The sequence below is a fragment of the Coturnix japonica genome, chromosome 13 (assembly GCF_054131305.1).
Source record: "Coturnix japonica strain WE chromosome 13, WE-NBRP24, whole genome shotgun sequence".
Classification (NCBI taxonomy): domain Eukaryota; kingdom Metazoa; phylum Chordata; class Aves; order Galliformes; family Phasianidae; genus Coturnix; species Coturnix japonica.
In genome coordinates, this window is record NC_140675.1 from 9822215 (window position 1) to 9840733 (window position 18519).

Here is an 18519-nt window from a genome sequence, read left to right on the forward strand (position 1 = left end):
CCATGAAAACCATCCCCTGACCCTCCCCAGAATGGAACAGTCTCAAAGAACAAGAGTGGTGCTGGAAAAAACATCACATCTCCAGCTCCCAGAAACACTCTTTTGGCTCTGTGGATGTACATAAACTACCAGGGATCTCTGAATGACAATAACAGAAGCGAGAGCAAAATCCTGGCCTTGTTAAAGTCAATGGGAGGTCTGCCATTGCTTGCAGAGCCAGCATTTCAAATCCAGGTTTTAGTCACCGCCTCTTCTGTCAACAGAATCTGGAGACTATTTTCATTTACCCCGCAAACAAAAGTTGCAGTGAGACACATACATTAACTAAGATGTCCACATTAAAGGTATCTTCAAAAACTCTCCTATCTCCATATAAACAGATTAAGAGCTGGCCATGGCATACAAGAATGTTTTAGCACGAGAAGACTAACAATGGGTCAGAGTGGTAAGCTTCAAAATCTCCTATCAGGACCCAACTCCAACAAGTCCTTGAATGCATAGACATGAAAATGTATGGCACAACCGAGTCATCTGGCATAAAGGCTGACTAATCCTTAAAATTTACAAAACAAACAGTAATTAAGACACCTCCATCACCATAGACAAAGAAAGAGAGAACCAGCAATCACGGAACCTCTTGCAGATCTGCCATGCTTATTATAGCTGTTGGAATAAATCAGCCCTATTGAAGCTAACACACAACAAAAAAATGTAATCCAACATTTTAAAGTCTGTCCCTGTTTTGCTTTGTTTGCCAAACTGGAAGTTATATGCAGTTTCTGTTGCTACCTGGTATCAAACAACAGTTAAAAAAAAACAAACTGAAAAAAGGCGATGCTTTGAATAGCAGGATCATAAAGAATTCAAGAAGCAGTTTGTATCTCTGGTTTATCACTACACTGTAGCTACAATACAATCCAGTATCTGTTTCACTGCCCTTGTGAGGCAAGTTGAAGGAATGATGGTTTTCAGTATGCTGTGAACATTACAACTGCAGCAGCACGTGAAGAGTTAAACTGCCGTGCTTGTGCCACCTCCTACCACCTGCTGCCAAACAGGATCTGTAATTAAGGCTAATCTAAAACGATAAAGGCTGCAGGTCAGATTTTTAGTGGCTATAAACAGGGATGGCTATGCTAATAGCGTGGGATTTGGCCGTTTGTCAGTGTCTCTTTCCTTCTTTGTGTTTTTGTCCCTAGTGTTTATCATGTACAGTTACTACCACATGTAATACCAACTGCTTTGATGGCCAGTCCTCACAAACCACCCATACCAACATCAGCTTCTTCCACTTGTTGCTAATGCAACAGAACTAAAAACCACAACCTCAAATTCCTCCAGGACTGACGAAGACTGCAATATAAGGGCTAAGAGAGAGAAAGAAGACAACCAACTAGCTTGGCTAAGTAGTGTGTAACCAGTGGTACTGCATTTGATTGTACCATTGTACAGTATGGGGTGGTGGTTAAGTCAAAAGAGAAATAAGATCTGAAAAACATATGTGGCCTCATGAAATATCATGGAGACATCTCTTCTAGAGCTCCTGCAGGACAGTGATCAGGGAGTAACAGTGGGATGAAAACAACACTGAAAGCAGCCCCATCCAGAACTACAACACAGCTGACAGTTACCACGGGCCAGAAACTGCATGGAAATCTCAGCATAGAAACTTCCTCATAACACACAGAGCAGCAAAGCTTGTGACGCTGGCAGCTGAATAAAGGATGAGAAATAAAACCAAAAATGACAGACTGAGGATGCTCCTTGGGGTTGGCCATTTCAAGCACCTTACAACCCCTTCTTTACCACCCTCAGGTCTACAAGGAAGACGCAGGCCTACAGGGCATAAAGGCACCAGAGGGGCCCAGCAGGGACCTGCCAAGTCCCTGCATGCTCCAGAGATGGGCACAGTGCCCACCAGGAGACACGCTGCCAGCTGAGCACGCTGCCTCGCTGCCTGGCTGCCACCCACATTAAAAAGTCCATTAAAGACATTTGTAGGGCACTCCTCCAACCCAATCCCCAAGGGAAGCTCTGTGCACACACTCGGGGAGGGCTCTCCCTGCACACAGAGAGGCCCTGGGTGCTGCCGCTGCTGTGGGGTCAGGGGAAACCCAGACATGTCACCATGCCATGGCAGCAGGATGCTGGGAATGCAGCCCCGAAAGGCATGAGAGACTGAGGCTGCTGTGGGGAATGCTGGGAAGATGCTAGAACACTTCATGTGGGCTGGGGCTTCCCTTGTTTCTTCTGCTTCTAAACTGACCTTTGGTCTTCCCTGTCAGCTGGTCCTGCCTGCCACCAGCAGTAATCTTCTGTTAGGTCACAGCTAAAATCAAAGTGCTGCTTACCCTACTGATAGAAAGGGTCACTGAGGAAAAACACCCTTAAGGCTGCACACAGGATGCACAACCATTTCACCTGCATGCACCACAGGGCCCTTCCGAACCTTCCCATGTCCTCTGCTAAATACCTCCTGTGTTTTTGTCCTTCTCTTTACAACCTCTCAGCCCAGTGACAGCTGAGCAGCAGCACTCCCTTCCCTCCAGCTCCCTTTCCCCTGTATTAATTTACTGTATGAACACACTAGGTTAAATTTCCCCGATCAGCTCAGTGCTGAATACTCAGAAATGGCTGAAGTTGTTATGGCTATGGCCCAAGGCAAAGCAGAAGGCAGAGCTGAGGTGATTTATGTCATTTCTGTGTTTAGAAACAAGCATTGCTGCAAACAACAGTAATACTCAGCTTGGCTACTCAACACTGGAAGCAAGATTCGGTCTGCGATATTAACTGTTTTCTGCTGCCTTGACCAAAAAATGAATGATAACTGTGCTGAATATTACAATAAATATACTGGGAAGACTCAGTCCAGAAACCCCCCAAATAAATTATGGTGCTGTACTTGGTAAATACGTGATCTCCCTGTGCAGAAGCAACAGAATCTGCAGGTGTTACTAAAATGCTTTTGCAGGCAGAAGAAGAAATATGTCTGTAACAGACACCGATACCTCTCTTCACCAATCCTTGTTACCATTTCTCTATCAGAAGGATAGAACAGCAACTCTTTCCTTCCTATCAAAGGGCAGCTCCCAGCCAGGTACTTCAACTCAGATTGCTGCAGTGCTGTACAGGTACAGCTTGCTGAGCAGAGCTCTTTCAGACCAGAAGCTGTGCTCTCTGGGGCTCACCACGTTACAGTGCAGGGTAACCTCCCTTTCACTGACCCACCCAACTAAGGGGAAACCTCAGTGCACTTGTTTAGGGGAAGTCATGTCACCAACCCACGTCAACAACACCCCTGGCTTGAAGCCTCCCTGCAGCTCCAGTTCCACAAGCCTAGTAACAGAATGCTGGGCACCTGAACATGGCTCTGTGAAGGCAAAGTGAGGACATTCAGAAACCCTATAGCCTTTAAGTCACGTCCCCAAGAAAGGAATGCCCCAGTACAAACCTCTCCGCTGCTCCTCTCACACTGCTTCGGCTGTCTCTTAACCTTGAATACAGAGGCCCTCAGAAGGACAAAGAAAACACCCTCTGCTTTAGGCTGTTAGATGATGCAAACCCACTTGTTGACCTTTCTGGGTGAACATTTCTCTAGTGTGAATGGGCCAGCTATGATCTCACTACCTTGTCAATGAAGAGGAAGCGGGGAAAGCCTTTTCAATGTTTAATCAAAAGAGGGCTTTTATGCAGTCTGACATCAGGGGAAAATACAAGACAGCTTTCCAACCACATTGCAGAACAGCTGAGAGGCTCTCCAAAAACTCTCCCCCTACCTTTCCAGCGACCCTTCCTCCAGGCCAGCTACTTAATGGCATGAGCAGACACTCAGCTCAGAATGTCAGATTGACAAAAAGCTCATAAAACCATCAATTATATCAAAGCTACAAGAGGATATGACTCTGGAGGGCATAAATATGGATTCTGTTCAGAGATTTCTGGTGTGACAGTGGGGTCAGCCTACAACCTTTACAATGAACATCCTGTTCCTGCTTGACCTCTTGTCCTCCCCCCCTCCCCTCCCCCTTCTACTTAATGACTATTTGGAGCAGTCTTGGGAGTTTTTTGGGAGGAAAAAAACGTCCTCCAAAGCAGACTGACGTATATTGATATCACTGGTGGCAATATATTTACACAGCCACAAAGAGCAGCTGCTCAGCAGAGACTACTTTTAGCTTGCACCCTACTAAAATGAATGCAAATCAAAAAGCACTCAAAAGCATTATCAGAGGATTGAGTACAAGACTGTGTGCTGGGAAGCAGCCCCAGCAGTGACATCCCACTAAGGTGCTGCCAGTTACAGGCTGCATCCTTGAGGCTTCTAGGGAGTCCCTGGGGTCCCTGAGCAACAGAGAACCTGCACAGTCTCTCTCCCCCATCCACTGCAGGGACAGGTTACAAGCACAGGGCTACTCAGTTCTACCACCAAACACCAACATAGTTCACAATACACAGGACGACTCTTTTTCATTGTTGCTGCAAATTCCCATGCAGGATGAGCAGCAAGTGCAAAATATAATTGCTATTGTAAAAAGTGAGCAAATCTCTCCAGATGTTCTTCCAGCTCATCTGGATGGGAAAACGTTTTTCAGATGCTCAGAAAAGAAGTCCTGCTCAAATGCCTGCCTATGTGTATGAAAAACACTGTGCTAATCCAGATGCCACGCGCTGTATTTACAACATAGAGTGCTACGTGGGTTAATCAAGAAGAAATCCATTCCAAGTAGAGAGATCAGGGTGTTGCACAGGGCAATTTTATGCTCAAGAATGTGGGTTGGTTTCTTTCTTTCTTTTAAACAAATCCTGCTCTTAAAATACTCAAAGCAACACGAACTCCGAGCTTTAGCAGTGTTAGTGCTAAGCCTAATCTCCTACATGCACATGTAAATCAACATTAGTTGTTTAAACACTGATAAAAATTAGAACAGAGTGAAGCCTAATGAACATAAGAAATATTTCACGTGGTATTTACTGGAAAATTGCAACAGGGATTTTGTCTAATGAGTAAATACAGCATGAAGCTGTTGAGTCTTCTATCCCTGGGGTAAAGATAATTTGAAACACATTTTTTTTTTCAGATCAAAAGTGTTATGTTGTCAAATATAAAAGCCCAATTTAGGCCGCATAATATTTAATTAAGAAAACAGCATTCCACACTGAGATTTTGTTGGTTTTTGGGTGTTTTTTTTTTTTTTTTTTTAAGTCCAATGCCCCTTGAGTCATTTTATCTTCTTAACTGTAAGATTTGTACAGTGCGAGATCATGGGAAAGACACAACCAACTTTATTTTCATTACTAAAAGAAGAAAAACTTAAAGGGAACCCCGTGGAAACCAAATCCAAACCCAAGATTTTCCAGCAGTCGTGTCATCTGAAAAGGCCCTTGGCTCACTCAACACAGAGAGGAGTATAGCAGCCAGCCCTCTTGCTAAGAGGATGGGTATTAAAGATCCGGGTCATGCAGAACAGCCACGATACCTGAAGTTCCTACACTTACAAGGAGGTTTTCTCAGGGCTCCGCAGCCCCGCTCTGCTCACCTTGACACTTCTGTGATGTATCCGTGAGGGCTGGCATTTCACACTGCTGGTGTTGCAGCAGCCAGTGCAGCGCTTCACCTCCACGCACGGCGGCCATATCAGGAAGTTGGCCGAGGTGGGATCAATCTGACTCCGAGGTATCTCATATATCACCGTCCGTGTTTTGCAGACAGCCGGGATGGCTTCCTCTGTGAACAGAAGAAATGCACACTTCCAGGTGAACAGCTGCTCTCACCTCAGAGCACCCACATACCGTACACCACCAATTTATGAGCGGCATCCTTAGCCCGGGGCGAGACAGTTCTCAACACCCAGCACTTCCCAACACGCCGAGCACTGTTTGCCTAACGCTGCACTGTGGGTGCTGCCCTGGAGGAAAGCTGGACTTGCTCCCAAAAACCCAGCCCTAAAGTGCGTGATGACAAAGGCCCAGCTCCCAACACAGCTCATAGCATACACCGCTGGGTAAGACAATCCTGGCTCTTCAGAAGTGACAGCAAGAGGCTTCTCTGCCTTTAGCCTGTCCTCACATACAGCCTCATACTAACTGCTGAACAGCAGCTGTTATTTTACAGTATTGGGGCAATCACCGCACACATATTATCACACCAACATGCAATACCTGGCAGGTGCAGCCACAGAAGCTGCACTGAGGGTATTTTTATCACACTCAAATTGGCTGAGCTGGGAAACAACCCACGCCAGCTTGGAGCTTCTGAGTCTTGGGTTTCCACTTCCACAACCTTAACACCCTCATATGGAATCTGGTCCACACACCCTCAGTGGGCAACAGTCATTTTGTTCTAATTGAAAGCTCTGTGCATTCTGGGCTTTATTTCATTTGTGATTTTTGAGTAAAGTAAAATCACAAGAGCATCATGACTGAGGAACCTGCAGCATAATTTTCAGCAAAACAACTTCACTGCTGGGTTCAGGTAAGGTGAGCTTGTCGCTGGCAGCTTCAGCCACATGAGCACCAGAACAAGAGGAATCACAGAATCATTGATAGTTTGAGTTGGAAGGAACCTTTAAACGTTATCTAACCCAACTCCCCTGCAATGAGCAGGGACACCCTCGGCTCTGTCCTGCTGCACTGCACGATTGCTGTCATGAGAAATCCAAACCATGCATCATTCTCAACCTAGGGACTGCCTAGGAAGTCAAACTGGTAACTTAAAACGGTCCAAAAAATAATAGTAATTGCAGGGACAGCTCATTTGGTGGTGAGCTCTGTGAAGGCAGCTTGGATGTTTTGCCTTTGAGTGGAAGCAGTGATAGCTTCGGGTCATATGGGGCAGGGAACTGTAATTCTGCCTGTGCTTCTTCAGTTACTCCTGAAGCACAAGGAGCTCAGGCCTGGCCTGCACTGCAACATGAAAATCCAGGCCTGGTTTTTAAAGAGGTACATTTTGGTCATCTGAACAGAGTGAAAATTCTTCTTCTCAACCCCCAGTGCCATGAACTTGACAAAATTAATGGATCTAATATAGCAAAGATACTGGCAACTCCTCCATGTTATTGAGCATATACAGTTCCCACTGACTGCTACGGAGAGGAATGCAACACCTAGCAGAGCAAGGTGCCAAGTGCAGCAGACTGTTTCAGAACCGCTGCTCTCCAGAGGCATTCAATGCGACGAGCACCCTTGCCAATTCACACTGCAAATCCATGCTGACAACATGCTGTGCTATCTACTGCGGGCAAGCACAGCTCCAAGTTAGAATACATTGACTCTGAATTGCCTTAAATAGATAACAACATGTATGCTTCCCACCATCAAGTAAAGTGGTCAAACAGATCTAATCAGATGAATGAGCACTGCTTATAAAAACCTGCTTTAACATTCCTTAGCATCTCTTTAATGGGGGATCTGCTCTTTACTGGATCGCCATCATTAGTGTTTAATAAGAAAACCATCCCCTGTAAACAGGCCTGGTGCTCTACACAACAACGAAATGAATGTCCCAGTGTTTCCATCAATGGCTTTTAATTTTCTGGATAAACTGGGTTTTTTTTCCCCTTTTGAATAAGGAGTCAAGCTGTTTCCTTTTGTGGAGCTTCTGTACTGAAAACTCTACCAACTGTTGATGTTTTTTTTTTCAAAGCAAACGGCTGTAGTTGTTCCCCACACTATGAATTATACATTGAATATCACAGCGTTTTCCAACCAAGGTCTAGCTTTGTAACATGCTGCAACAAGAAAGTGAATGCAAAGAATTTGTGCTCGTCTGTCTCCTATGGACAACCTCCACAAGAAAGCTGCTGGGGCAACAGCTCGTTTTGTGCAAACAGAAAAGCAGAAGCTAGAAATGGCCTTTTTCCCTTTTTGTGCACATCCCATTCTTCCAGCCGAACGCCCTGCTTGGCTGACCAAAAGCACCCCTCTGTTTTTCCTCCCCAAGTACAAATAGCTCGTCTCTTACCAATGCTTCTTTTTCTGCGAATGGGCACAGGACGGTTCTCTTGCACATGTTTGGCTGAATGAACACTGTAAGACCTCAAGTTTGTCTCTGAAACATCATCGTATCCTGAAAGAGGAGACAAAGTATTAAACCTCAGCAATGTAACAAGCAGGAATGTTGCTAACAGTGCTGTCCCACACCTATAAAACTGCACAAGTCCAAATCATGCTGCAGTTAATCCAATGTAATTGCTAACAACACAATTGCAATGGATTTAAGGCAGGGAAGACATAAACATGAAATGCCAGATATAAGCATGCACAGCATAATTCTAACACCTGTTTTACTGAAAGCCCCCCCAAAACAGCACGCACTCTGTAATACAGAACAGTATCCAAAGCAAAACACGTGCACTTTTATCTGAAAGGCATAGTAAAACTTCCTATTTCTACATGTTTCCAGTGAGAGATCAACAGTATTTCAAAGGAAATGTTTCTTATGAGAAGTTCTGTGAAGCCCTGGCATGAGGCTACAGTAGAAAACAGTGCTACACACCCAACAGCAACAATACTGCCTCTGTACGTTTTCTCTAGCTTGGTTTCCATGCCTGTACCAGGACAGAATTAAAAGCACAAAGTAACTAGCGTGGCTTTCCTTTTAGCCTCTCCGTTGCAGAACAAATCCCCTGTGAAGTATCCTAACCTTTGGAGGGGCATCTGAAGCTACTGCAAACTCTGGGACCGCATCCAGGCTTGTCTTGTTCCCTAAATAAGCCTACCACATGGGTTAAAGGGCCATGAGAAAAAGCAAAGACTGAAAACTTGGCATTTAATTTATCATTAAAAAAACAACAAAATAACCGCTACAACTATTTGGTTTCGTTAAGTGAAACAGTCCAGGTCGCATCCTATGCAGTGGGGTTCTGAAAACAGCAAGCACAGTCTGCAAACAGGGGGTCAGGCAGATGTAAGCACGCTGAGGACTGCGTGCAGAGTTCAGTACAGCAAACGAAGATATTTAGCACTCTGCTTCTTGGAGTGCATAATGTCAATGGACAGTTTCAAGGTTTTGCTGCTGGTTCCAAAGAAAACTGCCAAAAAAAGTAAATGGTTCTTACACAGTACTCAGTTATGCTCTCTCCATGTGAGCAACGCCTACATCTCTCTGTCTTCTACACTGTCACACTCCCTACCTTCAGTTCGCTTTGCATGCACAGCTGCCTGTGACTCTGCAAGTGGCTTTAACTTCTTCATTAGTAGCACTCTTCATAAGGGCATGCCCTGCACGTAAACCTGCTCCTTCTGTTTCCCCTCCAAGAAATCCTGCCCTAAAGAGATGTAACCCATGGAACCTCCTTCAGAGCTGGATAAGACATAAAGAGAAACATCTCCAGAGTCTTAAGGAGAGTTCTATGCCTCAACATATACCATCACTATTTGGAAAACAGTACTGCATGTAGCTGAAACAAAATTAAATGGGAGTCAAAAAGGTAGGGCCAGGAAGCCCCATTAGTCCTCTTTTCCTCACCAGCAGAACAAATCCTTGTCTGAAATAAGTCAGCGTGAAATCCAGAGTTTCAATCTACCAGGTAAGTAGGCTCTTTCCACCAGTGTAGAGGGCTTGCTTCCCATTGACTGCAGTGGGAAATTTTGGAACCAAATGGATTAGCTGATTGAGGGCCTTATTTGCAATCCCAGTCTTGTAACGTAACGCAGCAATGACTAATGCATTTTATTTCTGCTTTTATTGCACCCCATACTCCACAAAACTCATCTGTGGGGTAAACAGAATGGCCTGCCTGAGATCCCACAGGAAGTTTGCAACTGAGCTGGGGAACAGCGCCAGGTCTCCTGCATCCCATTCCAATGGCAGCAAGCCATCCACCTGACCCCAAATGGTGTTATGCAAAATGAGGATCCGTTCTGATCTTCCTCCAGCCTTTTTCTGCTTCCTAACGCCCAGCCACCCAACACCTTAATGCTGACGTCCTTCTTGGCAAGTTCAGGTTGTCACAGCGTCTCCCTCACTTTGAGGCAATGAAGTGATACTCAAAAGAAAGCAGCAGGAACACTGCTCAGCATGAGATCCAAGCAAGGCTCAGAGCAAGATGCATCTCTGTGCATACTCAGGCAGAGTTTAAAAGAGATTAAACACAGCACTAAAGCTGCTAACCCTAACTGCTTGGTGGGCACAGCCATCTTGCTGAAAAGAGAAGCTGCCAGTGATACCAGCTTTAGCCCCAGGTCCTAATCCCTTATTCAACACCCTGCCATAGCTCCCTTTTAGCATGACTGATTCCTTGCCGTCTTGTTTAAAGAAACAACTAAGACTAAAGGAATAGTATGATCAGTTAACCAATATGTTTAGCCATGTGCTTATATCTAACTGCTCAACTCAGCTGCAATTAGCCATATTCCATCATCATGTTTATAAAGCAAAATGACACGTCGAGGAGCATGTGTTGCTTATAAGACGACTCCTAAGGTGAAGAAGGCCTCTGGCTCATGCTGTATCTCACTGTCTCACTACATATCTTAGGCATGTATATCATTTTGTAAGTTCACATCTCGTTGTGGTGGTTAAAAAAAGATCGATGCAGCTAGCACAGCAAACTGACAAACAAGCCCCAGTCAAACCCCAATGCATTATGCAACACAAATTGTATTATTTCTATCTCCAAAGCCATGATGTTGCTTTTTATTCTTTAATAAACAGGAGCACACGGTTGGTGAAGACAACATTGCAGTGCTAAAGGCACTCGGTCTCCTCTTGACCCCCCTCCCCCCACTGGCATTTGAAAGTAGTTCCATTTCCCAGTGAAGTCCAAAGACAAATCACTGCACCGAGAAATCAGAAAGACAGCTTTGGAATCCATATATCACTATAAACAGGCGTTCAGAAGACTTTATTTCACTTCGTCAAAACAACAGTGCTGCAGTAATTACAAATAACTCTCTCCAGTCTGACTTTAAAGAAACTCAATGCCCAACCTACAACCTGTCAGAAAGATTCCTTAACAAATCACACCTTCATTTACATCACTTTTTCCCACCCATGTGTTGACTTGGGAAAACGAAGTTGCAGGATAAGGTCTTCCAGCTCTTAGCAAAGGAAATGGGGGTTTATGGGTGCTGAGCACCTCACAAAAAGAGCCTGAGAGCAGAAAGCTAAGGAATGGGCAGTCCTTAGTTTAGAAACCGAACACTGCTTGTCACTAAGCAAAGATGGAGGATGCTGCACTGTGCCAGATTAATTAAGTTCTTTTTTAACATTTAAATAAATTTTAAAAATGCTTTCATGGCAGCTGATCAAGACATTTCTCTGTAATCTTTTATGTAGTGACAACATATCAATGCTGGGTAGAAAAACTCTCACATTCAGCTTTGGTCAATCCATTAGTAGAGCTGAAATTGTTCTTTTTTGTCAGGCTGGCATTTTTCCACTAGGTCATGGAGCACAAATCACAGAGCTCCTGCGACATCCTGCCAATACACCATTACTCTTCTCCCAAAAAAAGCAAGTGGAAAGCACCCTGAGACTACTGTTACTTTATATTTGTCACTTTATATTTTCACATTGCCACCTCCTTCCTGAGCAACGTTACATGCAAGGTACAGTCGCCAACATAAGCAGTCCTAACACAAACCCTTCTAGATGTCACTTGGATGTACATCCAAGAAGCGCAGGTCCAAGATTTCTTGTACCAACTGCAGGAGCTGGGGAAATTCTCAGCCTCTCTGCTTCCAGGAATTTGGTGCAAGTGAAATGGTCTGTCTTATAAATTGGTCCTAGAGCCAGAAAGCCCAAGGCAACGTCAATCTGTTTGTTTGATCTCCTTTCTGGCTGATGCAAAATATGCCCTTCTGACATTCAAATGCAGAAATAGATGTCATTAAGTTTTCAACTTTGAGCTAATAAAGGAAATATAAGTGTAGCAGCCTGCAAGGTCCTATTTGGTTTAGATTACTTTTTCCCTTCTTAGATGGGGTCCACCAACTGTAAGGGAAGAGGAGCATTATCCACCTGCCTGAAAAAAGCACAGGATGCAGGAGGCAGCTGCCCGCCTCTCATCGTGTTTAAGAGGTGCAAGGCAAACTAACATCACACTGCAACATCCCTAATTGGTGCACCACCCCAAAAGCCACAAAGTCAACAGAAGGTTTTCCAATAGACTGAGCACTGGGATGCAGCCCATAAACTGTTCATTTAGAAGTTCCTCCAGGAGCACAAAGCTGCTCTGCTAGTTCTTACTCGCAGGCCGCTCCATTCACATGGCCTAAGCTGACCTTGTGGTTGATGCCCTTAAACCATGCAGTGAAACACACTCAGCCTGGCGCTTCCCCACACAGGGAGACGACTGGGGGAAGTCTGTTCCCAGCGGGAGGCAAACATAACAGGTGATGAAATGAGCTCTACCTCCCACAGGACAGATGGGAGAGGTGAAGCGCGATGAGAGAAACCACACTGCTAAGGCAAGGAGAGCTTTCAGAGGCAGAATGTAGGAAATGCCCCCATTTTGGCGAGTTAGTCTGCTAGTAGTAAATCTGAACCCTGCACGCTGCAGCTGCCTACTTCCTGGGATCGTGCGTGCTTTCTGTTTTAAATAGGGTCAGCTTCTGCTCTCTGTCGTGCCAACGAACACCCAGCACTGACTCAGATCCCAATCACAGCAAGTTAACATACAAGGCTGTTTTCTGATGGAATGTAGCATTTGCATGTTGCCTTCACAGGGTTTTCTCCTCGGATCGGACACAGAACTGGGCTCTGACAAACTGGCCTGGATTGTCTCTTTATGAAAACAATGATGAGCTCCATGTTGGGTTGTGTTTTTCTTTAAGTAATACGCCAGATGGTCTGGGGGTGTCGTTTCTAATTTTATGAAGGGGGTTATCAGTCATCTCTGTGCTACAATATAGCGACCAAATCTGTCAGAATACAAGAAAAACCTGCCCACTCCGACTTAACAAAACTTACTTTCCCAATTAAAAATGCATGCCTTGCATGGCAGGAAAGAAAACGACTGTTCTTCCTTCGTTTCCCACAAGATTCTGCCTCGTTACTCAGTAATATCAGACATTTTCTGGGTGTATGAATGATCCTGCAAACTCTTCCCGTTCAAGATCATTCTTAATTCTCAAGTCCACCCACTGAGTTTTAACAGGGCTACTCGCACGCAGAAGGGCTGGCAGCACCATGCACTGAAATGAAGGAGAAGATACTTGCTGGAGTATGTAATTCTGATTGCTGAGTCCAATCAGTACATGCCATAAAAGAGACATACAGCCACTGCACAGGCCCTCACCAAACCAGCCCTTCCCTAAATGCAACGACAGCCCTAAAGAAATGCACTTATTTCAGAAAGACCATCTCACCAACAGCAGGGAAAACACAGCTGATCTGCTAAGCCAAGCCCATATTACAGACAGTAAACAGGCCCAATCCTGTTAGCTGAAGAAAACACGGCAATTCCAATGTTGGATTAGTCACTCTGATAACCCCTCCATAGGCATTACTCACGGCAGCAAAGACCATGCCCAGAAAGCATACAGGCAGGTAGGAAGGAGCAGAGACTGCCTATGAAGATCCAGCCCTGTCTGCGTAGCTCAGCGTGCGTGCAAACAGAGCAGGCAGAGGCTGAAAGGCCGGATGTTTTATTTTTTAATATTGTTTTGAGTTCACGTCTTAAAGCATTACCATTTTGCACTGAAATAGTGAAATATGTATGCCTCGTTTCTCTAATGGTTTCTAAATTGACACGTCGCATGGAAACAGCAGAACGAAGCTGTAAACTCGTGGCTGACCTCTTCAGTTTTTGGTCACACATCCTCTGGTTAATATTTGCCACGAGGTAAATAATTCTTTCCTGAAATACATTTCTCTCCCCTGCTACACGCGCTGATGGATTCAGCTCCCTCCACCACTTGTCTGCTTGCCTCAGTGGAGCCCTGTGAACTTTTGCTCTCCTTGCAAGTGGTATTTAAAAATGAAGCACGGCATACCTGAAAACACAGATGTACTCTGGTAGCTACACAACACTGACTCAAATACAGCATTCCAACATCCCAGCGCTCAGCTCCAGCCCTCCTGCAGCACAGCCCTCCTCTGATTTCAGCAGTAGCACACTTGTCTGGTCCAGAGCAATGTTCAGAGGGGAGATATGCACTGCATCCCCCTCCTCTGCTGTGAAAGCTTCTTTAATTGCACTGATGATGAAGCATTGCTCTCCAAAAATACTAATGCAATGCCAACAGATCTGGTAATTACTAATTGGTCTCTATGGTAAAGTACTGCGCAAGAAAGAAATACTCCCATTTTCAGTATAATGGGAAACTCTGCTCCCTAATCACATGAAAATTGAAAGCTATGCCTCTAAGACATCTTCCAATGCTGTCCTCAACGTAGCACTACACCAAAGGCGATGAGTTGCACTCTAGAAAGATCCTGCAACACTGAATGAAGGTAACTGAACCTGGCACAGCCTTTACAAAAACACACAGCTTATGGTTTAGAAAGAGATGGCCCCGTACCAACGCAAGCAAGAACTCATTCATTTCTCTCCATGTTTGCTCCTCAGAGCGATGCGGGTTTCCCTTGGGCACATCAAAGGTGTCGGGTTTGTTCTCTCACAACTGAGGCACGAAATCACCAGGAACAAAGTGCATCCAGTGAAACCAACGATAAGGCAGCCAGCAACCCTGTGCTGCTCCATCTGATTTACTGCTGCAACGATCTGTTTGAACTGCACGTTCTCACTACACCCATTTGCACGCCTAATGATGCAGAAAATAACCCCGTGCTATTTTCTTTTGGGAAAAGCGTGTTTGTCAGGGTGAGCTCCATGCACAGGTTCCTGCTCAAAATCAACGCGGACGGTTTATTTTGCTTTTAATAAAGCCCAGCGCTTGAAGAGACATTACTTCATTCATAAATATTGTTTCAAATATTTTAAATACCTCTAGGACAGTAGTTTAAAGATAACAGAGCGATGCAAGAACAGCAAACCTTACGGAAATTCTTCTCTGCTGACAGACGGAGAGCTCTGAAAACACCGCGGGTCACCGGGTCCCTCTCCACCCCGAACCCCACGAAGTTTGAACTCCCGAGCGGCCCCATGGCCGCCGCCTCCCTCGGCAGCCCGGCTCCCCGCGCGGTGCGGAGCGGAGCGGGGCGCGGAGCGGTGCCCCCCCCCCGGGGCGGCGGCGGCCGCCGGCGCGGAAGGAAGGAGGACGGGACTAATTTACCTACGGAGTCAATCTCCAGGAGGCGCTGCAAGTCGCGGATGCTGTGGATCTCGCTGTGCGCCAGCCGCTCGATCAGCTCCTGCGGGATCTCGGCCTCCTTCAAAGACACACACACACACACACACACACACACCGCGGGTCAGAGCGCAGCCCCGCGCGGCGCTCCGCGGCCGGGGGGATGGGCACGGGGTTTCCAATAGGGCGCGGGGCGCCGCGGGGCTTTTGGACCGAGGGGGGGAAACATTCGCCCCCGGCTCCGCCGGCTGCCGGAGCGGACCCGCGGGGCTGCGCCACGGCTCAGCCGGGCACCTCGGAGCGGTTCGGCTCCGGGCCGTCGGGCTCGGTGCCCGCCGGAGCAGCGCCGCTTCTCCCATAGCCCCCCCCGCCTCCGCTGGGAGCCGCCCGCCGAAGTTTGCCCGAACGGTCTGAAAGTTCGCGGCGACCCCGGCTCTCCCGGAGCGGGGATGGTTACCGCAGCCCCGGGGCCGGGGAAAGTTGAAGCCGCCCCGCAGCGCCGAGCGGCGCGCACTCCCCACCCCGAGGCACCTGTAGCGAAGCCCGGGGAGTAGCAACACTCCCACCCACCCCCCGGAGCTTCGCCCCCCGGGCCTCGCTCAGCTCGGGGCCCGCACCCAACCCGTGCCCGCACCGTCTCGTGCCGTTCCCGCAGCGCTGCCGGTGCCGCGGGGGCTGCGCGCTGCGCTGTGCGCCGCGGGGGCGGCCGCTGTCGGGCGGCTCCGCTCCCGCTCTGTTTGCAAATAACCGCAGCCCGTTTGTACCCGGGGGGCGTGAATCTCTCTATTATATATCCTATAAACATGCGGGTACGTATATACATCTATATTATTATTTTTTTTTCAAGCGCAGCCAGCAGCCCCGGAGCGGAATGCACGGTCATTCCCCTCGCCGGTGGCACGCACGAAATGGCAACTTGCTTTCTGCCTCTCGGGGTTGGGGTAGGGCGGGTTCCTCCAGCCGGGCCGAGGCGCGGGGATGCCCGCGGGCCCCAGGTGGGCACAGCCGCAGCCCTTCCCCGCCCCGAGCCCCGGCTGCGGCGTCCCTCGGGCACCGAGAACGCGGCGAAGCGCTCGCACCTACCTCGCAGGAGGTAAAGGACAGGTAGCCAAAACCTATCAGCAAAACGCAAGCCCAGGTCCTCATCGCGGTCTAGTGCACTTTAGATACGGAGGGAAGGCAACGCTGATGGAGAGGAGCTGCAGGCCGGCTCCTGCCGCGCAGAAATTCAGTACCATCCCTCAGGGGAAAGGCAGCGGGGTGGCTTCGAGGGTCCTCCGCATCCAGGGTGGCTCGGGGCTGCCTCGGGGCGGCGGTGCTGGAATTACGGCGCTGCCGCTGTTTGTACGTTCCCCTCCAACGGGAGCGCGGCCGCTCTCCTTTCTGCCGCTCTCGCTCGCTCCTCTTGGCTCTTAGGACTAGACCAGCCGGTACTTCTGCATATTTGCTTAGATCAGACCAAAGTGAAACCCAAGGAGTCGATCCGGAGCGCAGCCGAAACGCCCATCACCTGTGTGGGGCGGCTCGCCCCCCTGGCGGGCGGCGCTGGGTCCCGCCTCCCCCCGCGGCCGCTCCGCGCCGGGACCGCCGGAGCTCGGGATTTGCCGGCGTCTCCCCCCGCCCCGCCGGGCCGCCCTGCACCCTCTCTCCGCTTTTCTTTTTTTTCCCTTGCGAAAAGGGCGAAAAATCAAATGACTGATACGGATGGAAACGTCTCTCTCTCTTAAGAGCGGCCCGCTCAGATGGGTGAGCTTAAAAACGGGAATTAATTAATGAATAATAGCAGCGATAAATCGGAGCAATTATTGCGAGATCTTGAGGGCTGCCTTGGTGCAGCTCCTTCCTCACTTTGCACGGGAGAGATTTTAAAAAAAAAAAAAAAAAAAAAAGGAAGAAGGAAAGAAAAATTATATATATATATATGTATATATATATAAAATCTGTCTCTACGCAATAAGATTTAAATCCCAAGGGGAGCGGAGACGAACTGCAACTCCGTGCTCGCAGCAGCCAGGCCTGTCTGCAGCGTGCGGCCGCCGGAGCGGCATTTAGCGCTGCGCGCTGCCAGGCGCCTCCCCCGCCCCTCCTCCCCGGCACCAACCCCACCGACAACAAGTCGTGGCGTGGGGGCCACCGGCAGCTGCAGCCCTGCGAGAGGGGTCTGCCCACATGCAAAAAGAGGGGGGAGGAAAGGAGGGAAAGGGGAAAAAAAAAAAAGAAGAAGAAATACAATCAGAAGCCGGAGCGGTGCCGGGGGTTGCGGGGCCCTCTGCGGCACCGGGGCGGGGGAGCTGCTGCGCAACAGCCGCCGTAACCTGACGGGATCCACCTTGTGCCCCCGCTGCCTTTTATATAAGGCGGAAGAGATCGCCATGATCGCGGAGGGCTTGGGGTTATTTTTATTTTTAACTGGGGGAGGCTCGCCTTTGGCAGAAGAGGAGGGGCAGGGTGGCAGTGGATTGGTTCTGCATATATATATATATATACACACACACACACACACACACACACACACACACACACACATATATATATATAAATATTTTCGCAGCGCAGCCTTCGTTGCAAAGGAGAGAGCACCCCCCCCCCCCCAAATTAAAGTAGGAGCGAAAGGCAGCGGGCGCCCTGCGGCAGCGGCTGCGCCATACGCGGGTGCGGGGCTCCCCACCGCGGCCGCGGAACCGCTGCATCCCGCGACCCCCGCGGCCGGGCCGCCCCCCAACCCCGAGCAGCGGGCGGGGCGGCTCTGCTCTTCACTCGCATCCTCCGCCCTCCCGTAGCGCCGATGCCCCCTTCTCCCCTCGCAGATTGGCACAAGGTGCTGCTGCGCCCTGACATCTCCCTGAACTCATTGTGATTTAAATAACGGCCCTTTCTCATCTAAACAAAGCATCTTAATAGCAGATGCAAAGAATTCAGCTCATCTGAAAATCCAATAGCATTTAAGTGGATTAACTGCAATAACACAACTGAGGAGTGATACTATCCTTCATGGAAGACAATAGACTGTAAATGCACAGCCAGGGAGACTTATCCTTTCATCTCTGAATTTCCTTCAGCATTTCAAAAGCGAATGCTTTCTAGAAGCCCTGGAGGGCTCTGCGCGCTGCTGCTTGGACATGCTTCTAGGAAACAACCTGTGCTTTAATGGGCACTTTGCAATTGCATAGAAGTTCCCACCAAAACAGAAGTGGCCTTTCAAGTACGTTTAATTCTCCCTCGTGATGTCATGTAGGCTTGCAGGGTGGTCTGCAGGACCACAACGGGGGAAAGAAAAAAGGTGGGGGTTGGAAAGGGAAAGAGATGTAAAAAGATTTGGAAGCA

At 48.1% G+C, this 18519-nt stretch overlaps 1 protein-coding gene across 9 annotated transcripts in view; it reads right to left on the reverse strand.

Annotated features, from left to right (window-relative positions):
* PDGFA (platelet derived growth factor subunit A) overlaps positions 1 to 16736 on the reverse strand; it is a 32848-nt gene extending 16112 nt beyond the window's left edge. For all 9 annotated transcript variants that reach the window (XR_014933789.1, XR_014933788.1, XR_014933785.1 and 6 more), the window contains exons 1-4: positions 16279 to 16736; positions 15181 to 15277; positions 7961 to 8065; positions 5538 to 5725 (exon numbers count right to left, since the gene is read on the reverse strand). Coding sequence is in view for 4 of the 9 variants with exons in the window: in XM_015876874.3 (XP_015732360.2) it covers positions 5538 to 5725; positions 7961 to 8065; positions 15181 to 15277; positions 16279 to 16341 (453 nt within the window). In the remaining 5 variants the exon portion in view is untranslated. The remainder of the gene's footprint in view (positions 1 to 5537; positions 5726 to 7960; positions 8066 to 15180; positions 15278 to 16278) is intronic.
* Positions 16737 to 18519: the final 1783 nt, after the last annotated feature.